General features: G+C 42.4%; 2 protein-coding genes across 5 annotated transcripts in view; one reads left to right on the top strand and one right to left on the bottom strand.

Annotated features, from left to right (window-relative positions):
- The window catches only part of LOC124266887 (vicilin-like seed storage protein At2g18540), a 28,043-nt gene extending 21,046 nt beyond the window's left edge, over positions 1-6,997 (bottom strand). Inside the window, exon 1 of the mRNA XM_046701725.1 lies at positions 6,932-6,997. Coding sequence (XP_046557681.1) covers positions 6,932-6,997 — 66 coding nt within the window. The remainder of the gene's footprint in view (positions 1-6,931) is intronic.
- The window catches only part of LOC124266581 (protein ZINC INDUCED FACILITATOR-LIKE 1-like), a 42,968-nt gene that overhangs the window by 3,668 nt on the left and 13,616 nt on the right, over positions 1-25,684 (top strand). For 2 of the 4 annotated variants that reach the window (XM_046701392.1, XM_046701393.1), the window contains exons 2-6: positions 7,413-7,478; positions 23,345-23,534; positions 24,293-24,349; positions 24,876-24,958; positions 25,490-25,641. In XM_046701392.1, coding sequence (XP_046557348.1) covers positions 23,394-23,534; positions 24,293-24,349; positions 24,876-24,958; positions 25,490-25,641 — 433 coding nt within the window. In that variant the 5' untranslated portion in view covers positions 7,413-7,478; positions 23,345-23,393. Of the gene's footprint in view, positions 1-7,412; positions 7,479-23,344; positions 23,535-24,282; positions 24,350-24,875; positions 24,959-25,489; positions 25,642-25,684 lie in introns of those variants that run through there. The other 2 variants (XM_046701395.1, XM_046701403.1) reach the window with 2 other exon arrangements.

The following is a 25,684-nucleotide window of genomic DNA, read 5'->3' as shown; positions in this document are numbered from 1 at the left end:
GTTAAAATCATAATTTTTAACCTAGATCCAGGAAAATTTACAGAAACATGTGCCTAGGCAATGGCTACTTATGTGTAATGACAAATTTCTCGTCTCATGAACTGTCTCGCTCAAACGCTCATTATCTGAAAAAGTAACATGCACATGCTCCACAAAATGCACGTGTAGAAAAATCGTATAAAAGCAGCTGATGACACAAGGCATTGTCACAGAATAAAAAAGCACACAAGAATATTCCACGCCTGACCGCAGTACAGAGAGAGAGAGAGAGAGAGAGAGAGAGAGAGAGAGAGAGAGAGAGAGAGAGAGAGAGAGAGAGAGAGAGAGAGAGAGAGAGAGAGAGAGAGAGAGAGAGAGAGAGAGAGAGACGTAGGAATGGCCACATGCCCTCATCGCGAGAACCTTCGGCTGCATCCGGGTATGCATCACCAGGTTGTTTCAGCGTCTCCGCCAGACAGGGCAGACATTAGACAGGCCGAGAAGTGGGAGAACGCGGGTGACCACGCCCCGGGAGGACCGCTACATCCGGGTAATCCACTTCAGGAACCGCTTCATCCCGGCAACAGCAACGGCAGTAACGGCACTCGGACATCGTATCTGTCGACAGACAGTATCACGACGACTGCGTGAAAATGGTATTCGAGCACGACGCACATACCGTGGGGTGGTACTGACACAACAACACCGGCGTAACAGGCTCCAGTGGACAAGACAAGTTCAACGTTGTCAAGTCCGAGACTGGTCACGTGTCCTCTTTTCGGATGAGAGCAGGTTCTGCGTATTCACAGATGATGACCGTCAACGTGTCTACAGACGTATTTAAGAACGTTTAGCTCCTAACTGTATCCAGGAAGTTCCGGCGTATGGTGGAGGTGGTGTTATGGTGTGGGGAGGAATATGTGGTGAACTGAAAACAAGGCTAGTCATCATTCGTGGCAACCTTACTGCACAGAGGTACAGGGATGACATTCTGCGACCGGTAGTCCTTCCATTCCTTCACCAACAACCACGTGGCATTGTCTACCAACATGATAATGCAAGACCTCATACCACCGGACTGACAAGAGACTACCTGAACAACATGAACGGCCACGTCTTACCATGGCCAGCGTGTTCACCAGACATAAACCCTATCGAGCATTTGTGGGACCACCTCGACAGGCAGATTAGAAACAGACCAGTACCCCAGTCAACGTTCGACAGCTGGAACAGTGTCTGAATGACGCCTGGCAACAGATTCCACGCAACGTCATTAGACGCTTGACGTCATCCATGCGCTGACGTATTGTTGCTTGTGTCAATGCTCAAGGAGGACATACTCGCTACTGAGGCAGTACATGGCTCTAAATTGTGTACCGGGCATTTTGAAAAACTTTATGTTTGTTCAGTTTTATTGTTTTGATCCATGTTTGAACCCCCAATGTGTTTGTTTCCTTTTCAATTCTTTATCATCGTTATTTCTGAATTGTGTTTATGTTGAAATCATGCAGAAATGAATACTCTAATGAAATATAAAACATATTTTGTTGAAATCGTCTTTGTTGTTTCTTAATTGGATTTCAAAACTAGTGGTATACTTTCTTTTGGACGGTAGTTTAGATCTTTGGGTCTCCGTGTTTTTGAGGACCAGACATGTCTGTGGTAAAGTTTTGTAAACTTCTGTATCCAACACATCAGCAGTGCGTGTCTATGGTACAATCAATTTCTAATTGTCTAGTCAGATGCCGCATTAATTATTGAGATTTAATGTGGCGATAACGCTTTTATTCTGTAAAATATCGGTATTCAGTATATACAAGAGTCAAATTATGCCCATGTTAAACTACGAATGTGAATCATTGATGTGATAGGACAAGCTGATACATTTGGTAACATTCAATAAATATGCAAATTAGGAAACCTATCAGGTCACTGTATCACAAGATCGGCCGCGGCTGCAGCCATTTTGAAAATTCAGTTTGAACTTACTTTCACTGCGTAACGTACGCAATGACACGCTAGTTTTGTTGCGTTTCCCGTAGGGATTCTCGGTTACATTCGGTACCCAGAAAAATATGCTGGTTGTAAAAGGGGACTCAGTGGATCGGGTGGTCAGACTCGATGACTTGCTTGATAGCGTGTTAACGTTGCTTATACCATCTCGGGGCGGTGGGGGTAGCCTAGTGGTTAAAGCGTTCGCTCGTCACGCCGAAGACCCGGGTTGGATTCCCCATATGGGTTCAGTAGGTGAAGCCCATTTGTTCTCTGCCGTGATATTGCTGGAATGTTGCTAAAAGCGGCGTAATGCTAAACTCACTCACTCACTCACGATATCAAGCTCAGGATTTTCTGGTTCAGACTCGATTATTAACCAGTCGCCGTTATTTAGACGGGCTGTTGCTGAGAATGACGTTAAGTAAAAAGCACATGCACGCACACGCACACGCACGCGCGGACACATACATATTCAAGATTAAATGTATTTGCACCTCTGAGGTTCAGGGTTAGAACTGGTCTTCAGCAGACCATGCATGTCATAACGGCTCGCTAACCTGATTAACACATCATCGTATTCCCACTGCGTTGATCGATGATCATGCTGTTGATCACTGGATTGTATTGTCCAGACTTGTTTATTTACAGACCGCCGCCATAGCTGGAAAATTGCTGAGTGCGGGCTTAACAAAAAAAACCCCAAGTTATTGCATAACATTCAATACTGATACATGTAAGGGAAATAATTCATGGAATGTTTCCTTGTGACATCCATAAATCGTATCCAATATATACTCTCCCAAAAAAGAAACGCATCGTATAAATAGCAATTTCATGTAGCAATAAATTAAAACGTGATTCATTTTACAAAAGGTTTTGCTCTGTTTATGAGTCCTATGGTGTTTATGTTTTGAAACATCACAACAAAACGCACCATCCGTAAAATACCCGTATTTAACAGCATGATTTTCAATTTCGGCGTGTAGTGTCACAGAATACACAATTCACATGCAATGCACGTGAAAGTTGAGGATCAGATAGTCTCCATGATGGGTATAAAAGGTTGATCGCTGTCTGTCGATTATTCACTGTATTTGGATTATTGTTGACGAACGCAAAATGCCACGTCTAAGTGAAGCCAACGTCATATCGCCATTGGTTTGCTTGAAGCTGGTCAGTCTCAACGTGCAGTTGCCCGACGCTCACCAAAGCACCATTTCACGGCTTTCGGGGAGATATCGCCGGCAGAATTCGGTAGCAGATGCCCCTCGTAGTGGGCGACCTCGAGCGACCACTGCGGCGCAGGATCGCTACATCCGGGTACATCACCTGCGTCATCGAACAGCTACGTCGACCAGTGCCGCTCGACAAATACCCGGATTGAGGAGGCTTTCTGCACAGACCGTCAGGAACAGGTTGAGAGAGGCTGGTTTACGTGCCAGAAGACCTTATTTTGGCTCTGTGCTTCGACAACATAGTCGACATCGAGTTCAATGGTGCACCAACGTTCAGGCCTGGAACCTACCGAATTGGCGTAGAGTCTGGTTCAGTGATGAATCACGATTTCTATTGGAACGACGCGATGGAAGAATGCGGGTGTACAGACGTCGACGTGAACGTTTCGTCGACGCTTGCGTTCCCCAGGTGGACAGATTCGACCGGGGGAGAGTTATGATGTGGGGGGCGATCACCTGCCGTAGGAGAAGTGATTTGGTGATGATCCAGGGCAACCTGACAGCTAAACGGTACTGTGACGAAATCCTACGCCCACACCTCCTTCCAATCATTGATCGCCAGAAGGAGTTGTTTCAACAGGACAATGCCAGGCCTCACACAGCACGTCACACTAGAGACTTTCTCCAGAACCACAACATCAATGTGCTCCCCTGGCCCTCAAGATCAACCGGACTTAAACCCGATCGAACATCTTTGGGATGCCCTGGACAGACGGGTGCGACGCCGTAACCCTCAGTCCCAGACACTTCAACTCGCACAGGCACTACAGGCAGAGTGGGCTGCGATTGGGCAACACGAGATTCTGAGACTTATTCGTTCGATGTCGAGGCGATGCTGTGCAGTTCTGGATGCCCACGGTGGTCACACGAGGTATTGACTTCAGCGCCACCACACGTCTCCATGTGACACTCAAACTGACTTTCCTCGAGTTGGTGCCAAAGACGGATAAGTCTGCATTCCCAGTGTGCAATTTCGCTATATTTCATTGACTCATAAAGCCTACAAGATGTTTCAAAATAAACATAAAAATACAGTTGAAATTCCTACATGCGTTTCTTTTTTGGGAGAGTATATTTACTGCAGTCAACATTATTATGACGGTATCATTATATATATATATTTAATTTAGAATACTTGAAACTGTTACACGCATGAGTACCCACGAAGATCCGGGTTAGAACTGATCTACAGCAACCCATGCTTGTCGTAGGATCAGGTGGTCAGGCTCGCTGACTTGGTTGACACATGTCATCGTATCCTAATTGCATAGATCGATGATCATGATGGTGATGACTAGATTGTCTGGTAAGGACTCGATTATTTACAGACCGCCACCTTATAGCTGGAATACTGTGTGGCGTAAAACTAAACTCACTCACTCATCCCTTTAATAAGTATACAAATGTCGTTGTCGGTGATACCCCTTGCTACACGGTTACGTAGTACGAGGTCATAGTGTATTCGGTAATTTGAACAGTTACTACGACCGCAGGCTGCGGTGTGAACGTTGACACATGTACGCCTACGTCGACACTGCGCCGTCAGATCTGGGCCTGTACAATCATCATGGCAGTTGTTAGGGCATTTTGATAATTGAGATAATTGGCTGATTAAAATGTCAAAGGCAAAATCTCAGTGCACAATGGATGCTTTATGTTTTGTGGAGTAAGCGGGAAATGAATGAATCAATGAAGTAAGGGCAAGGTAGAGTCTTGTCTTCCTGGTTTTTCCTTGTTTATATTAATGATTTGATATGTGAACAATGGCATTTGTGTAAGTGGCATTAATATCCCATGTATTCTATTGGCTGATGACACAACACTTGCTTCCACTTCTCCAAAAGGTCTTCAATCATCACTTGATACTGTTTATAGCTATGCTTGTAAGTGGCGTCTAACGTATAACGGTTCTAAAAGCACTTGTGTCATTTTCTGCAAATATAAGAAACGTCTGGGTAATTATTCTTTCAAATTTGGTGATTCAGACATACCAATAAGTGATTGTGTTAAGTATGGAGGCATTTTACTTTCGTCTGATCTATCCCCCAAATCTAGAGTATATTCATACTGTCAGAAAGCACGGCAATCTGTAAATTCTCTAAAAAGTCTTGGTTTAAACGGTAACGATATCTACCCTACTTCTTCTGTTAAAATATGGAAAAGAATTATACTTCCAACAAGCTTTTACGGTTGTGAACTTTAACCCTTTCTTCGAGGTAAAGATTATGGCTTGGTAGAAAGTACACAGAGATATTTTGCCAGATGCATTCAGGGTTTCGGTAAGCGCTTTTCCTCTGCTTCAGTGCTAGGTAACCTTGGATTGTGGAGCATGGATGGTTATATAGATAAATGTAGACTATTATTTCTCGTCAAGCTGTGCAACAACAAGTATAATTCTTCATTTAAGGATATTTTCTGTGTACATTTAGCCACCTTTCAAAATAGAACATCTGTCTTACATAGTATATGTGACACACTTATTCAAACCAGTTTAAAATACCATCTCTTCAATTATCTTAGTGACTATCTCGATTTTGGAAGGTTTCCATGTAAATCGTCATGGCGAAGAATAACTAATAATTGTATTAAAACATCTGAAACTGAACTATGGGTTTCTCAAGTGCGTGTAAGGCAAGATATGAATAGATATCGCCTGACCCACAATTTCTTTGGTGTACATAGATTGTATTGTTTGATGTATTTTTACCCACAATTTAAAGATATATTACAGTTTTGTGTACAAATCAGCTCAAGGGGAAAATTCTCAAAACATTGTGAACTCTTCAAAAGATATTGTAATGATTATATAATTCTACACTGTGAACACTATATGTACAACAGAAATAGTTTCTTTTCAAAACTTATAGATCTCTTTCATGTGGATGTTTATGTACAAATAGAATTATTATCTGAAGATGAAATGTTATCACTATTTTGGGGGGGTGAACTACTAGTAACTAACGATATTGATGAAATGTCATGGATATGTATGATTGTCCTCTTCTGTAAATACCTATATTCCTTGCTTCCCTCATTAAACTGTGCATTCTAGACCTTTCATCTTTTCTTTATACATGTATGACTATATGAATGTGTTGTGAATATATTGCTGTGATTATGTTGCTGTAAATATTTCATGTACATGTTTATAATGATCTTCGGACTACAATGTGGAGGAAATAAAGAGATTCATTCATTCATTCATTCATTCATTCTGCTTCTTATGATTCTTTAGCTTATCCTGCTTCTTATAAATCTACTTCTTATCCTTCTGTTTCCTATAAACCTGGGGCGGTGGGGTAGCCTAGTCGTGAAAGCGTTCGCTCGTCACGCTGAAGTCCCGGGTTCGATTCCCAACATGGGTACAATGTGTGAAACCCATTTCTGGTGTCCACCGCCGTGATATTGCTGGAATATTGCTACAAGCGGCGTAAAACCAAACTCACTCTTATAAACCTATAATTTATCTTTCTGCTTCTTAAATTCTTTAGCTTATCCTGCTGCGTCTTATAAATCTGGGCCCCGTTTCACAAAGCTCTCGTAAATCTAAGATATCGTAACCTTTCTCGTAGCATTCGCGCCTCCTATACGCTAACAGGAAGTACGAATGCTACGAGAAAAGTTACGAGATCTTAGGCTTACGAGAGCTTTGTGAAACGGGGCCCAGTACTTTATCCTTCTGGTTCTTATAATTCTTCAGCTTATGCTTCTAGTTCCAGTACCTCATAAGCTTCTTCTCCTTTTGCTTCTCCTGGTTTCTTCTCCAGCTTTTCTTCCTTTAAATGCATGTTCGAATTTCTTTTCTCATTTCTTCCAGCCGAAGTCTATATACGGTCCTGATTAGTATACAGTAGCGTATGGTCACAGCATGCCATCATGTCATACCTGTCCGGACCAGTGGGGTTAATATGACATAATCCAGTAAACGAGGTTTTCTGAATGTATCGGAATAACCCGAGTAGATCCGAGTACCTGGGAAATATCAGGTCTTCTTGCAAAACCCATTGTTTCATATTGACACTCCACTTGTCCAAAAGGTCCATTTGTTTCGGCTGTCAACTTTGGGTTAATACAGTTTGACAGCAGGGTTTCACTCTGAAGACTTAGCCTGTCGGGGAGTGATTACACCTGATCCCTACAGCCCTATCTTCCCGTGTAACCTCGCAGTTCAGATATTACTTTATGGTGTTTTCTAATTTACAGGCAATGAACGTCAACAAGTCGGTATATTAAAGACGCACGTCACACAAAGAAGGCCAGGTTCTCACGGTAAGAAGTCCACATTCAACCGTTTTCAGCTAATATTAAACTCAGGTGTTTTGGACCCTCTATCCTATGACAGACATAAATATGGGAAACTTCAGGTTAACGCTTAGTCCCTAAAAATATAGAAGCTTGAGAGAAGCAACTAACTAAATATAATTGGTTGGTTTGTTGTTTAACGCCGCACTCATACAGCACTAACCCAGCTATATGGCGGCGGTCTGTAAATACTCGAGTCTGGACCAGACAATCCAGTTATCAACAGCATGAGCATCGATCTACGCCACTGGGATTCGATGACATGTGTCAACCAAGTCAGCTAGTCTGACCACCCGATCCCGTTAGATGTCTTACAAGTTACCACAAGCATGGGTTGCTGAAGATCAGTTCTAACCCGGATCTTCACGGCTTCCACGACTATGGTAGTGATAGTTAGAAAATACATAAGTTACGTGGGTGTAAATGAATACTTCGGGACTCAGGCTGTAACAAATCTGTTTAGACAAAGAAACGCAAATGCATCTAAAAAATATTGTCCGCCACATCCCTTTTCCGTATTCACCATGATGCATTTGTACACAGTTATGGAGAACAATTATGGCGATCACATACTTTCTGTCGTTCAAACATGTCATTTTACGCAACAACTCATACTACACCCTTTAATCATGCTCTCCGGCAACTGGCATATAAACACCCTAATTATAAATCAGTTTTGTGTGAAAATACCATCAAGAGGCACAATAGCAAGAGAGTGTACTCTTTGTAACAAACAAGCACTTGCTTATGATTTCCATATGCTTCTCCACTGTGAAAACCTAATACAACGAAATGATTTCTTTTGCACATTTTATTGAGAAACTTGATGTCGAAACTTACGTAATATTTGAAATGCAAGATGAAGAGACGGTGTCATTTCTGTTTGGAGCAGATACACCACCTTGTGAAGTGTTATACTGATTCTCCCCATGTTACATATTTATGTCTATATGTCTGTAAATATCCACTTGTTAATATTCATGAACATGTTGTAATAATATGATTCAATACATCTGAAGATATCAGTAATATCATAATACACCTGAAAACAGCATGCCATGCGATAGATCTCTTTGTGGTACATAGAGATGATAAATAAAATAAAACAGAATAATAATTATCTTAATTCGAATAAAAAAACGACGGGAATTTAATCTATTTCATACATATTTCATACGTTCCACCAATAATTTATCAACATTTAATTGTAGTTTTCTATTTGCTCTAGTGGTTCGGCTTTGTTTTGTAAATACACCGTGCCAACTCAACCTTGTATAATATCATTTCAATTCTATGACGCTCGCAACACTGAACACTGATTGAACGACTCTATGCCGTGAAAGTTTTTGATAAATAAAATAAAACAGAATAATAATTATCTTAATTCGAATAATCCTTTTACGCAACAATTCATAAGCCTACTTACCTAACGGTCACTTATGACTGATGTGTTGTGAGTAGTACGAAGCCTCGTAAACATAATTTATATTCCGCACACAATACTTGATACACTTGCTGCGGGAGTTTTTTTTAATGATTTTCCAGGGTCTCATGTTGACGTATTTGTCGATATTGTCTGATGAATGCATTTGCAATATAGGTGAATTTTGTCAGTGCCCATTTTGAAACTGCAGGTGGTTTTGTGCATAATTTTGTTTTACCGTATATCCTTTAACAGAGGCAACCGTGAAGGTCCGGGTTAGAATGACCTTCAGTAACCCATGCTTGTCGTAAGAGGAGACTAACAGGATCGGGTGGTCAGGCTCGCTGGCTTGGTTGACACATGTCATCGGTTCCCAATTGCGCAGATCGATGCTCTGTTGATCACTGGATTGTTTGGTCCAAACTCGATTATTTAAAGACCGCCGCCATATAGCTGGAATATTGTTGAGTGTGGCGTAAAAATAAACTCACTCACTCATTTAACAGAGGCAATTGGATAGGTCTCACATACAGTTTGTAATTCAAGGAAGACTTTCTTGTAAGTACGATACACACTCCTAATATCAATAGGGGCGGTGGGGTAGCCTAATGGTTAAAGCGTTGGCTCGTCACGCCGAAGACCCGGGTTCGAATCCCCACATGGGCACAATGTGTGAAGCCCATTTCTGGTGTCCCCCCGCTGTGATGTTGCTGGAATATTGCTAAAAGCGGCGTAAAACCAAACTCAGTCAGTCAGTCAGCCTAATTTCAATCAGTAATGTTCCTCGCTATAAAGCAATTAGAATATCGACTGCTACTGCAAACTAAAACATAATAGTTAAAATTAGTACCAACACGAGAACGGTATTGTCTACTTGTTTCCCTTGAGTGAGTGAGTGAGTGACGTGACGAGCGAACGCATTAACCACTAGGCTATCCCACCGCCCGTTTCTTTTGAGAGCTGCAGTCGAATAATGGCTACTGGCTGTTCTCGAAATTCTGTAGCTTCATTGGTTGAAGACCCATTGCCCGAACTATTTGTTCCCGGTTTTTCATCTAAAATGAAATATCATTCACCCATGATGTTGACGATAACTGGAAATTTAACTCCGCGAAGTAACTGCGTTTCGGCGAACATTTATAATTCCATAAACATTTACTGAACAAGATGCGTTTGAGCGAAATCTCCCGAACAATAATGGAATTTATAAGCAAATTAGCAGAAAAAATATGTTTTGCTGCTTTGAATATTTAATTATCATTGACACACGCCATTAAACATTGGCGATAAAATTCATGCCGTGCACAAAATATCACAAACTAATATATGTTACATTTGACCACATTCTAAATGACATTATGTATTCATGCTATGCAGTGATAACATAAAATGTGTTTTACAATGTAAGTCGACCTCCGCCGTTTAATTTAGAAATATAGAATTCACCAAAAGAGGTCTTAGGGTGCACTCACACCACGTCCGATTTTTCTATACGATGCGTTGCGTTGCGTTGCGTTGCGTTTCGTTTTTACTGCTCACGCTACAGGCGTTTTCCTATTGCGTTTTTGCTATAGTATACCATTGTATACTTCATAGTAAAAAGAGGGGCGGTGGGGTAGCCTAGTGGTTAAAGCATTGGCTCGTCACACCATGGACCCGGGTTCGATTCCCCACATGGGCTACAATGTGTGAAGCCCATTTCTGGTGTCCCCCGCCGTGATGTTGCTGGAATATTGCTAAAAGCGGCGTAAAACAAAACTCAGTTAGTCAGTCATAGTACAATGAAGCGCGGTCATAGTAAAATACACAGTGTGCGTTTTTAACGCATCACATGACGACACATAGAAAAAACATAGACGTAGTGTGCATGCACCCTTAGCTGTCACCGCGTACCAGCGGGGATTCTAAAATAGAACTCTTTACGCGGAAAAGTTTTCAAAGTAATTATCTTAGTCTGTAATTGATATCCTATTATATTTATCCCTCAAATGGATCTCAAACTATTAACTCATTGTAAATTGACACGTTATGTCCTTTTGCTACATATTGAAGTACACTTTTGTTACCCGATATTCTCGAATGTGTGTTAATGTGACTGGTCCATGTCGCCGTGTGGCGGTGTTTGTAACGTTACCCCACCAACATCCTCCTCCCGAGTGATGCGACTCTCAAACATGTACATGCTATAACCCGGCACAAGTTGACGGTTTCTCGATGTACATTGTCAGCGTCGGTATATATTGTCTCTGGTCAGTACTTGACCAGTGTGTATACTCTACCTTCCTCCGTGCATGCATTGGGTCGGTATGCGGTGTCAGCACTGTGACAAACGGCCCAGTCTAGCTGCCTCGAGTCGGTTGGTTGGTTGGTTTTTGTAACGCCCCAAGAAGCAATAGTCTGCACCAGACAATACAGTGATCAACAGCATGAGCATCGATCTACACAAATGGATACGATGACATGTGTCAACCAAGTCAGCGATCCCGACCACCCGATCCCGTTAGTCACCTCTTACGACAAGCATGGGTTACTGAAGATTCATTCTAACCCGTACCTTCACAGGTTGCATCGAGTGGGAAACCAGGGACTGGTGATTACACTGTACAGGGACTGGTGACTACACTGTACAGGGACTGGTGATTACACTGTACAGAGACTGGTGATTACACTGTATAGGGACTGGTGATTACACTGTACAGGGACTGGTGATTACACTTACACTGGTGATTACACTGTACAGGGACTGGTGATTACACTGTATGGTGATGTATAGTGCTGGTGATTACACTGTACAGGGACTGGTGATTACACTGTATAGGGCTGGTGATTACACTGTACAGGGACTGGTGATTACACTGTATAGGGACTGGTGATTATACTGTACAGGGACTGGTGATTACACTGTATAGGGACTGGTGATTGCACTGTACAGAGACTGGTGATTACACTGTATAGACACTGGTGATTACACTGTATAGTGGCTGGTGATTACACTGTATAGACACTGGTGATTACACTGTACAGGGACTGGTGATTACACTGTATAGACACTGGTGATTACACTGTATAGTGGCTGGTGATTACACTGTACAGGGACTGGTGATTACACTGTATAGACACTGGTGATTACACTGTATAGACACTGGTGATTACACTGTACAGGGACTTGTGATTACACTGTATAGACACTGGTGATTACACTGTATAGTGGCTGGTGATTACACTGTACAGGGACTGGTGATTACACTGTATAGGGACTGGTGATTACACTGTACAGGGACTGGTGATTACACTGTACAGGGACTGATGATTACACTGTATAGGGACTGGTGATTACACTGTACAGAGACTGGTGATTACACTGTATAGGGGCTGGTGATTACACTGTACAGGGACTGGTGATTACACTGTATAGGGACTGATGATTACACTGTATAGTGGCTGCTGATTACACTGTACAGGGACTGGTGATTACACTGTATAGGGACTGGTGATTACACTGTACAGGGACTGGTGATTACACTGTACAGGGACTGTTGATTACACTGTACAGGGACTGATGATTACACTGTACAGGGACTGGTGATTACACTGTACAGGGAGTGGTGATTACACTGTATAGGGGCTGGTGATTACACTGTACAGGGGCTGGTGATTACACTGTATAGGGACTGGTGATTACACTGTATAGGGACTGGTGATTACACTGTATAGGGACTGGTGATTACACTGTACAGGGACTGGTGATTACACTGTACAGGGACTGGTGATTACACTGTACAGGGACTGGTGATTACACTGTACAGGGACTGGTGATTACACTGTATAGAGACTGGTGATTACACTGTACAGGGACTGATTACCCTGTATAGAGACTGGTGATTACACTGTACAGGGACTGATGATTACACTGTACAGGGACTGGTGATTACACTGTATAGGGACTGGTGATTACACTGTATAGGGACTGGTGATTACTGGGGACTGATTACACTGTATAGGGACTGGTGATTACACTGTACAGGGACTGGTGATTACACTGTACAGGGACTGGTGATTACACTGTACAGGTGATTACTGGTGATTACACTGCTGTACAGGGACTGGTGATTACACTGTGATTACACTGTACAGGGACTGGTGATTACACCTGTACAGGGACTGGTGATTACACTGTACAGGGACTGATGATTACAGGGACTGGTACAGACTGGTGATTACACTGTACAGGGACTGGTGATTACACTGTATAGGGACTGGTGATTACACTGTATAGGGACTGGTGATTACACTGTACAGGGGACTGGGTGATTACATATTACGGGACTGACTGGTGATTACACTGTACAGGGACTGGTGATTACACTGTACTAGGACTGGTGATTACACTGTACAGGGACTGGTGATTACACTGTACAGGGACTGGTGGATTACACTGTACAGGGACTGGTGATTACACACTGTATTACAGAGACTGGTGATTACACTGTACAGGGACTGGTGATTACACTGTATAGTACAGACTGGTGATTACACTGTACAGGGACTGGTGATTACACTGTACAGGGACTGGTGATTACACTGTATAGGGACTGGTGATTACACTGTATAGGGACTGGTGATTACACTGTATAGAGACTGGTGATTACACTGTACAGGGACTGGTGATTACACTGTACAGGGACTGGTGATTACACTGTACAGGGACTGGTGATAGGGACACTGTACAGGGACTGGTGAGTACAGGGACTGGTGATTACACTGTACAGGGACTGGTGATTACACTGTACAGGGACTGGTGATTACACTGTACAGGGACTGGTGATTACACTGTACAGGGACTGGTGATTACACTGTACAGGGACTGGTGATTACACTGTACAGGGACTGGTGATTACACTGTATAGGGACTGGTGATTACACTGTATAGAGACTGGTGATTACACTGTATAGAGACTGGTGATTACACTGTACAGGGACTGGTGATTACACTGTATAGAAACTGGTGATTACACTGTATAGGGACTGGTGATTACACTGTATAGAGACTGGTGATTACACTGTATAGAGACTGGTGATTACACTGTACAGGGACTGGTGATTACACTGTGCAGGGACTGATGATTACACTGTACAGGGGCTGGTGATTACACTGTACTGGGACTGGTGAATACACTGTACAGGGACTGGTGATTACACTGTACAGGGACTGGTGATTACACTGTGCAGTGACTGGTGATTACACTGTACAGGGACTGGTGATTACACTGTACAGGGACTGGTGATTACACTGTATAGGGACTGGTGATTACACTGTATAGAGACTGGTGATTACACTGTATAGAGACTGGTGATTACACTGTATAGAGACTGGTGATTACACTGTACAGGGACTGGTGATTACACTGTATAGAAACTGGTGATTACACTGTATAGGGACTGGTGATTACACTGTACAGGGGCTGGTGATTACACTGTATAGGGACTGGTGATTAAAATGTACAGGGACTGGTGATTACACTGTACAGGGACTGGTGATTACACTGTGCAGGGACCGGTGATTACACTGTGCAGTGACTGGTGATTACACTGTACAGGGACTGGTGATTACACTGTACAGGGACTGGTGATTACACTGTACAGGGACTGGTGATTACACTGTATAGAGACTGGTGATTACACTGTATAGGGACTGGTGATTAAAATGTACAGGGACTGGTGATTACACTGTACAGGGACTGGTGATTACACTGTACAGGGACTGGTGATTACACTGTACAGGGGACTGGTGATTACACTGTGCAGTGACTGGTGATTACACTGTACAGGGACTGGTGATTACACTGTACAGGGACTGGTGATTACACTGTACAGGGTCTGGTGATTACACTGTACAGGGACTGGTGATTACACTGTACAGGGACTGGTGATTACACTGTACAGGGAGTGGTGATTACACTGTATAGGGACTGGTGATTACACTGTACAGGGACTGGTGAATACACTGTATAGACACTGGTGATTACACTGTACAGGGACTGGTGATTACACTGTATAGACACTGGTGATTACACTGTATAGGGAGTGGTGATTACACTGTACAGGGACTGGTGATTACACTGTACAGGGACTGGTGATTACACTGTACAGGGAGTGGTGATTACACTGTGCAGCTGGCGATGGATGGATGGATAGATCCATTTCTGGTGTCCCCCACCGTGCTGGAATATTACTAAAACCCAGTTACTTCTCACGGTAAAGCAATATCACTGCGGGGACACCATAAATGGGCTTTACACATTGTACCCATGTGGATAATCGAACCCGGGTCTTCGGCGAGAGAGAGAACGTTTTAACCACCAGGCTACTCCCCAGCTCCCCAGCAGTTTAAACAGGGCATATAAAGGGAGAGACGCAATATCAAACATTACCCACAGATTCCAGAGACGATGTGGAGCAAGATGAGTGTGGATATCAACGAACCTATATTTTAGCTTGACGTTGTTGTAACGTGTTTCTCGACGTCTTATTTACTGACCTAACGAAGCCCTTGCACCGTGTTTCTCCACGTCTTATTTACTGACCTAACGAAGCCCTTGCACCGTGCTCTCCCAAACACTCTCACGTGGAAGTTCACCTTTTTTATGATTTTGTCTAATACTACATTTGTCCTGACAATAATGTTTGTAGGCCACATTCCGATCACGTGTTATGGATGTGGTACTATGTGAGATCGTGATGACATTATAAGTTGTGTACTGGTCACGAAGGGGACATGGGTTGATGTACCCTCAATATCTGTTTATGTTCCCTGAGCCCGAAGGTACGGGGGGGGGGGGACTTATTGGCTCAGCCAAGCAGAAAACGACATTTATGTGTAAGGCGTAAACTGTAATAATCTCAGTTATGATCGGCACCACAATGGCTGTGTCGGAGGAGCAGGTCATTGTGGAGTTATTTCAACCTGGGACCAAATCACGCCACTTAAGATCATAACACTACCCCATTGATAGATAAGCAATCTTCCCAGGATAGAAACACTCTGATACTGTCTGAAGCACCACCCTAATTAATTAGCAAAACCTTCATTTGTGCATATATACCATTCCAAAAAACAGGGGTGGAAATAACTTTAAAATTGTTAGTGTACTCCGGTACAGTGGCACATGTAAAATCACTTGCCCTGATAATTTTTCCACTATACCGGCCGTTTTCTTGTTGATTTTTTAAATAAACAACATAATTAACATTGGAATATCAACTGGACACCGGTACAGTGTGAGATACAAATTTACTTGCCCGACAGAAAAAAACACGGGACTCGGGCGTCGGGCAATGGGTTATTTCCACCCCTGAAAAAAGTAGGGGATATTGGATTGACAAGATTGATAAAATGCAAATGATGAAGCCAAGGAGGAAACAGATGCTGAAGAGAAATTAATAGAAAATGTGACAATTTATTCCATTCCTTTGTAAATATTTCATCTGTATGGATATATATATATATATTTCTTTTTCTCATATGAAGACAGACATTCAGACAATTTTTATTCAGTAAAGAGGCCCTCGCCCATAATACAATCAGACTGACATTGTGTTTAGTGGGTGCGCAAAACAACTTTGCAGCTCTATGTCCTGGAGTTTATCAATTCCTGTACATGGTATAAGTATAGGCCAACATTGTATATGACAGTATCATTTTTGCTTTGCAAAAGATTTACGACTGAGTAATGAGTAAGTGGTTCTTTAGTTAACTTTGTTATATATTTCTTTCTAGGTATATCATAGGCGTTACAAATAAATAGTACATGATATTCAATTTCTATATAATGCTGGCGTCTGGCTTTACAAAAAGGACATAGCCTTTCGTTATATTCAATTTTCTCATGTGCATTGGCATCAGTTAGTGGTATGCTCGCAAAATGGAATACATTTTGTATCCCCTACTTTTTTTAATCGTCTGTAATAAATCTCCTTCAATTTTGTATAAACCTTTCAGTCGTTTAGATAAACAATACTTTGAGGGTCTGCTATACTTCCGATGCTTTCTTCTTCAGGGACGGTGAGGTAGCCCAGTGGTTAAAGCGTTCGTTCGTCACGCCGAAGACCCGGGTTCGATTCCCTACATGGGTACTGGTGTCCCCTGCCGTGATATTGCTGGAATATTGCTAAAAGCGGCGTAAAACTAAACTCACTCACTCATAATTAATTAGCGGCGGTTAAAGCGTTGTCTTGTCACATCAAAGACCTGGGTTCGATTCCCCACATGGGCACAATGTGTGAAGCCCATTTCTGGTGTCCCCCGCCGTGATGTTGCTGGAATATTGCTAAAGGCGGCGTAAAACCATACTCACCCACTCATAATTAAGCACGTTATGACTGATTTATACTGCTTTAAATTAGCGATATAATTGACGAAAATGATCGTCTTAAAAGCTGAAAGATTTGTACATTGTCAAAATGCATCCGACATTATAACTTATCTTAATAGTAAATACGTATTAGTCCGCGCATCATATCTTCTTTACGGCTAATGGGTGAGTTGAAAACGAAGACAGAAACTACATCCGAAATCGTAAAACTATATATGGGTTAAATACGGTATATCATATAGAACATAGAATACTGAACGGCTGCCCGTTTGTAGCATGTTTAAGAGACGAGTGAATAGTTTATTCACGAGTTTCATAAAATGTGTGCTCCACCAGGACGTGTTTTGTATTTAATAACATTTTTTGATGTTTAAAACTGTTTAAAGCCTCATATGAGCACACAGAATGATAGGAAATCCTTCCTTAAAGTAGGTCAAGCGTATTACTATACAAGTCTCTGTCTTTTGAAAATGTGGGGACATCGGCGCAATCCACCTTAGTGTGTTTGACGGAATAATAAAACTTCAAGTGCATTAACAGTTAACATGTGTAACCTAAATACCATGCAGCGGTTTCTCTATCCAATGCAGTGGGATTCAGCCGTATGTTATGTATAGTAGTTATCACACGAACGTGACTCTCATACTGATTTTATGAACCTGGTGTCAGAATCGTTTATTCCCGGCGATTATTCTCGCCGTGTGTCTTGCACGAGCTTTGTAAATTCACTGTGACACACATGGGAGAGGAATGATATATTTTTCACCAATCATATTTTTATCCTTTAGACCTCGTACCATTCAGAAAGCGACACTGATCACCAGTCCTACCGTTGAGACGTATGCCAGTGTATTACGTTGTAGCCTCAGTATCGTAGTATCGACTAGCTTGTGGCCTCCAGCTCCATTGGTCACGGCTTCACAGTATTCAATAGAACCATTGGGTTTTAACAAACGTAAATATTATTTGTAAATGGGATCTTGGTGTATATAAACCGTTAAGCATGCACCTGTGTTGAATAGACGCCTGGCTTGAATAACAACATACCTTGATGATGATGATGATGATGATTTGGAGATTTTACGTGTGCTTTCCGGCATGATACCCTACCTTGAATTGATGCCTCCCTTTAATAGACGCATGCCCTAAAAAATGCATGTCTCGAATTGACACCCGCATTGAATAAACGCCTCCCCTTGAATACATGCATGCACTGAATCGTCGCCTTCCTTGAACAGACGTCTGCCTTGAATTGACACCTGCCTTGAATTGGCACCTGCCTTGAATAGATGGCTGCCTAAAATAGATGCGTGAGTCAAATAGACTCATTCCTTGAATATGCGCCTGCAATATACGCTCGCCTCATACAGACCCCTGTCCCGTAGGTCCCAGCAGTCAGCCACCAGCTAAGACGACTCCTTTAGCAGCAAGCAGGCATAGACGTCCTGTTCCAGAAAAGCAAGTCCATCCAGAACCTCCTCCAAGCCACAGGCAAACCACCGTCAACAACAAAAGATGACCCCTGGGGAGTAGTCTACCAGATTCGTTGTCAATGCGGAGACTTCTATATTGGTGGAACATCCCGCCCGCTCCCACTACGAATCAAAGAACAGAAAGCTTCAGTCCAGAAAAACGACTCCACATAGCCGACCCACACCCAAGCCAACCCTGACCATGCCATCCTATGGAACAACATCTATATCCTGGAAATCAACCGACAAGACTACAAAATTAGGAAACTCCTTGAAGCTATAAACATCCAACGCCACAACCCCACCATGAATCGTGATCAAGGTTGTTTCATCTCCTCAGCCTATCACCACCTAATCAAAGACCACCACCAGTAATTCTTCCATACCTCCTTTGTCCATCTGGCTTCCATGCTCTCTCCTTTGTGCTTGTAATCACAACTATTGTACGTCAACTCATCAATTGTATAAACTCAACTCTAATCACAATCAGTCACTCTGTACATCAACCTCCTCTGCTGTAATCACTTATCAAATATCCAATGTACATCAACCTTTTTTATTTGTATATTCTCACTATGCAGCAATGTATATATTCTCCTTGTTTCAACTTGTTGTATCACTTGCTTGATAACGGTGTTGTTGTTTTTTTTTGGGGGGGGGGGTTCACTTGATTTCTTTTTCGCACTGGTACAGTTTTATCCTTCATACACAACACTATTTCAAATACATAGCACAATTAAAAAACAAGCATAAGCGAGATAACGGTGTTAGTACCTACACCGAAACGTCGCACTCGTTTTCCTTCATCTTCACAACTTCTAAAATGCCTCTCAAAGAAAATAAGACCGTTATCATACAAAATGCAAATCACACAATTTTCATTTAAATTACACGCACCATGTTCATGAAGGTATTTACACAATTATAAAATAGCCGCACGTTCTGAACATTAACATATAGGCGCCTGGCATACTTCATCTCTGAAATGACTTCTAATAGCCACCCAAGCGTTTAATCAAGGCTTTACGGTATCGTGCTGTCGTGTGGAATACCAGTGTTAATGCATTTAGTATAAAAGTGTGTTCAGACATGGAGCTGGGTGGTAAGTTTCACAATGTGCCATATGTTCCCGGTGTTTCGTCATGTTTCATTGTGCTTCAGCAACCACTTGCAGTGTTTTATTGTTGACTGCACAGATGCTGTGCCAAAAGAATGATAGTTTGTGCTGTTTGTTAGATTTCCACCTTGCAGGTTGGTAGTGTTTTATTTTGGTGTTAACTGCTTCGTGGTAGTAGTAGTGTGTCCATGTTCAACAGGAAGGTGTTGGAGTGCATGCTTTGTTGCATAACAACTTTTTTCTTTGTGTATTCAATATCCCCGTTCGAATTTTCCTCCTATGAAGAATATGTTCCCAATACAGTGTCCCAGAGTCGTGGTGTAATATGTTCCAAGTATCCTTACCCGTGAAGACTAGAATTGATCTTTAGCAACCCATGCTTGTCGTAAGAGGCGACTAACGGGATCGGGTTGTCAGGCCCGCTGACTTGGTTGACACATGTCATCGTATCCCAACTACGTAGATCGATGCTCATGATGTTGATCACTGGATTGTCTGGTCCAGGCTCCATTATATACACACCGCTGCTATATACAGTCGTGCCAAAAGTATTTGGCACTTGACGTAAGTTCCATAGACTTACATGTTATTTCAGTGTAGCATAAATAATTTTCATGAAGTGAGTTTTGGATGGATCTTTGTAAATTTGACAGGCAAATTTGAAATCATCTCTGCTCTGCGCACATAATGTCAGTTCAATTTATTTTCCGACCTCTATTTAACTAATGACATCACATTTATCAACTTACGTACGGTTCCACAATGCACAATCCCATAGGCCGCCATGTTAAAGGAGTTCACGGCACTGTACACGTGTTGATTAAAATGTTACCATTCGATAAATAAGCAACGGAAAATTAAACAGAAATTAAACGATTGTAGGTAAAGTGATTCCTCACCAATGTGCAAAATTTGACTTGGATGTTACGAAAATTAAATTCATTTAAATTATTTATGCTACACTAAATTAACATGTAAGTATATGGAAATTACGTCAAGTGCCGACTACTTTTGGCACGACTCTGTAGCTGGACTATTGCTTAGTGCGGCGTTCAAGCAAACAAACAAAAGATTAACTGTTTATTTTTATAAATATGTGTTCTTTGTTTGTCTCCTCGTGTATGTTCCTTGTACATAAAACCACTTATTATCAATATGGTGAGATAACCAGTGTCATATATATCATATGTGCACATGTGCACATATCACTTTTGCCTAGCAACCATTGTCTCTGTATTTCGTCTGTGGCGCCATTAAACAATTGAACGTGACGTCAATGAACAGGGCCGTCACACTTGCTTTTAACGTGTTTTACTGCACAAATGTATATGAATAAAATGGATAATTAAGAAATTATTAGACTCGCAAGTGTGACTTATACGAAACGAGTGTGAAATTTTGTATTTGCACCTTGTGGATGGATACAGCGCTGAATAAATACTCATTATTATTATTGCCCGAGCGAGGGTTAAGGGTCGTACCATGGATGGACTTCGCAGTCAAACTTACAAAATAAAACCTGTGTAATAATCTCCATATATGCCATGCGTGATATTGCTACGACGTATATTCCATAATCATTAAACATCTCTGCTAAGACAACGCAACCTGTGAACGTACGGGCTAGAATGTACAGTAACCCATACTTGTGGTAAGAGGAGACTAACGGGATCGGGGGTCAGGCTCGCTGACTTGGTTGACACATGTCATCGGTTCCCAATTGCGCAGATTGATGCTCATGCTGTTGATCAATGGGTTGTCTGGTCCAGACACGATTATTTACAGACCGCCGCCATATAGCTGAAATTTTGCTGAGTGCTAACTAAACTCACTCACTAAGACAATGCAGCATGATCAGCTACAAGATATGTCATGGCAATGTGTGACAGCACCTGGGATGCCGTATTGATATCAGCCGTCTCCAAAACCAAAACCAAATAGGAAACATGAACGATAAGTCGAGTAAATACATGCTAAAATATGGTTGTTAGTTTTCTAGACTGAGCAGCACCTATCTACGATTAATTCAGCGCACGTTCATACATACACATACATACATAATGCAATAATAATAATCACTGTGTTATACAAAAACGTATTTCGATATACAGTGAGTGAGTGGGTGAGTTTAGTTTTACGCCGCACTCAGCAATGTTCCAGCTATATGGCGGCGGTCTGTAAATAATCGAGTCTGGACCAGACAATCCAGTGATCAACATCATGAGCATCAATCCGATCCCGTTAGTCGCATCTTACGACAAGCATGGGTTACTGAAGATCAATTCTAACCCGGATCTTCACGGGCCATGTCGAGGGTACTGATACTGATAGGCCGTTTATACGCTCCACGCCGCACGGGAATGCTCTAAGCGTATACAGCATGATGGGCATTATTACCTCGGATAACCCAAGATGCCTGTGAAGCACCAGAAGATTAATAATCATATGACATATCCCTCCGGGTGCCCATTTTCTGTGGGGTTAACAGAGGCAATTTTGAACAAACTCACTTGACTGCATGTGTTTCGTTGTGGGGCAGAACAGAAGTCGAACCCGGTAGGGAATCGAACCCGGTCCTTCGGCGTGACGAGAGGACGCTTTAACCACTAGGTTACCCCACGGCCCGATGCAAATATACGATACATGTCTGCTCGAGATAGTGTCACTTCCCATTCTTTTGGGTTTCATACCTGAAGAAAGGTGTGTTGCTGACAAAAAGGCCTCAGAAGACAAAAAACACCCCCCAAACCCCAAAACTGGTACACGCGAAGTTTCGCGGAAAAAGTGTTAGTCACACAGAAACAAACACGGTACCAGCAGACAACAGGGCGACATATGTCGCCTCCCGTTGTAAATCGATCAATACCGTGTCACTACTGCATGACTAATGGTTATTAGAACTGTACTAGAATATGTGCTTGACTGCAAGGCTGATGATTAGACTATGGCATGGCAAAACAACGCGACTATTCGCTTGTATAAAGATATTTTTTGTTTGGTTTGTTGTTTAGCTATACTGGTCGTAAGAGGCGAATAACAAATCGGGTGGTCACACTTGCTGACTTGATTGATGTATGGCGTCATATCCAATTGCGTTGATCGATGCTCATGCAGTGGTTGCCCTTTAACCCTGAAAAGCTGCAGGCCCTAAGGACCCAGAGCCATGAAAGCTGTGGGGCCTGATCAGAATGTGTGTGTGTGTGTCTTTTTTCAAGACGAAGCCATATCTACCTTATCATAACTACAATTTCATTTTGATTTTCAATACTTTACACAAATTTTCCCCACCACACCTCACTCACTATAATTAAGCAATTCAGCTATATGGCGGCTGTCTGTAAAAACAATCGAGTCTGGACCAGACAATCCAGTGATCAACTAGGGTCCATGTAATTACAGCTTCAGGTATTTGTTCACACAATTAACTAATTCATGGCGGCTTGTTTCAGAGGCGAAGGGATCAACTAGGATGTCTTGTTCACCAATCAGAGGGCAACAATGGGAAGCGTTGGCGATCTTACCGGAAGTCGGCCCATGACGTCACGACTATGTCGGCGAATCAAAAACAAGCTCTTATTCTCAGGAGATGGAGTGACGCCTCCCAACTGGCCCGTCATCGGCCTCATGTTCCTTGCACTGGTGGGACTTTGATTATGACGTTCTCTTTTTCAATGATCATGCCCATCGTATGTTTAAGTTTCTTGTAATCTGGAAAGGTGATTTGAAAAGTTATCGAATTAAAATGACCCAAACCTGTCAGTTCACATGTGCCTCTATTCGACCAGCAGGGTTTGGGATTTCCACATGTTAGGTAGATGTATAAACTCCAGCGCCCGCGAGCAGGTTGGATAGTACATTCCCCAGGGAGTTGGGAAAGATAATTGGAATGCTTACAGATCCACTACTCGGGAAACAATTAAACCGTGTTTGAGTAGATCGGAGTATCTGGATCAGTGGAGTGCGTAAATGGATGATGATGACGATGATGATGATGATGATGATGATGATGATGAAAAAGTGAGAATACTATGTATATATTTCACCGAAGTATTTTTTTTCTGATTTGTATATATATCGTGCATCGACATATGCATGGTGTTTGAGAAACGCACGTCCAATATTGTATTGGAATGTTGATGGCCCAGTTGTACTAAGTGATCTTGGTGTTAAGGTGTTCGCAACTCCAATACTTTAACATAGGACCACGGTGGTACTAAGATCGCTTTGTGCATCGGGCCCAAGGGCTCCAGCTGTGAGCGTAGTGCACTGGGTACTCATTCAAGCCTAGAATGCTGGGAGTCTAGATCTGGGATTTGGTTTATGTTCTCAGTGCGTGAACCTTCAGCAAGATTCTGATTACAAACGTCATGTAATTATATTTGTGTAGTTTGTTTCAGTTCGCCAGCGCCTTTACCCTGACATTCCTGTTCCCCTTCCTCCCAGAGATGATCCTGGTAAGTTGAGTAGCCTACTGTACATGGAAGCAGGTAATTGGAATGAGTGACTATGGCTTTAAGCCGCTTTTAGCAATACTCTAGCAATGTCACAGCGGGGGACACCAGAAGTGGGCTTCAAACAATGCACCCATGTGGGGAATCGAACCCGGGTATTCGACGTGACAGGCGAATGCTTTAACCCCTAGCCTACACCAACGCCCCCGTAAGTTGTGTGAAGCGTAGTGAGGTGGGTGAAGTATGGAGAGGTGGTTGGAGTGTTAGGGATTGGGGAGTGAAGTGTGAAGTCCTTACTCTCACGTTGAGTAATCTACTGTACATGTAAGCAGGAGGTATTTGGGGTGAAATGTGCTTGTGTGTGTGGACGGAAGGGGGATGGGGTGAAGTATGTAGGGGCGGGTGGAGTGTAAAGGGTGTGTAAGTGGAATGTGAAGTCTTTACTCTGAGGAGGAGGTTGAGATGTACTTCACCTAGTTTAATTTTGATAACCAAGTCTTTTCAGTTATATAACGTAAATTCTTTTCAGGGCTTCGGATACAGCGAGGAAGAGAAGGGATACTATGCTGGGCTGGTGGCCTCCTCCGTGTTCGCCGGTCGAGCTGCGGGCAGGTATGTACATACTTCCGGGTACCCTTCAATAACAGACCTGATTACCCCGGAATTGCAAATATATTTTTGTTATCTAAGAAAGGCCTTCAACTGCGTAGATCAGTGCTCATTATGTCCGTCACATAATTGTCTGATCTAGATTCGAGTGCAGCGTTAAACATGATACAGACGTAAAAAGTCGGCGCTATACAAATCTATGTATGTATGTATGTATGTATGTATGTATGTATGTATGTATGTATGTATGTATGTATGTATGTATGTATGTATGTATGTATGTATGTATGTATGTATGTATGTATGTATGTATGTATATGGATGGATGGATGGATGAATACGTGTATTAATACGACAAGCAATCATCTGATTGGCTGAACAAAGAACATTTTACAATACATGGCGATATGGTTTGATTTCAGTTTCAAATTTGAACTGTAACATTTCACTTCGTCGCATCGGTCAAGGACTACTTGCATGTCGAAAAGAAGAAGAAAATGTAATAAAATGGCTTCTTTCTTTTGTCTGATTCAGCTACTTCTGGGGATGGCTTTCAGATAGGAAGGGCCGGAAGTTGGTGCTACTGTTGACGCTAGGTGGCAGTGGTGTATTCTCGCTCCTGTTCGGGTTCACGCAGAATCTCGCCATGGCCATTGCTGCTAGGTTCTTCACAGGACTGTTCAGTGGTGAGTTCGGCAGAGGCTTGTCACACAGCTTCATACTCGGATA

Source organism: Haliotis rubra, unplaced genomic scaffold, assembly GCF_003918875.1.
Source record: "Haliotis rubra isolate DU_JTF1 unplaced genomic scaffold, ASM391887v1 Scf100, whole genome shotgun sequence".
Taxonomy (NCBI): domain Eukaryota; kingdom Metazoa; phylum Mollusca; class Gastropoda; order Lepetellida; family Haliotidae; genus Haliotis; species Haliotis rubra.
This window is presented reverse-complemented; position numbering and strand designations above follow the sequence as displayed.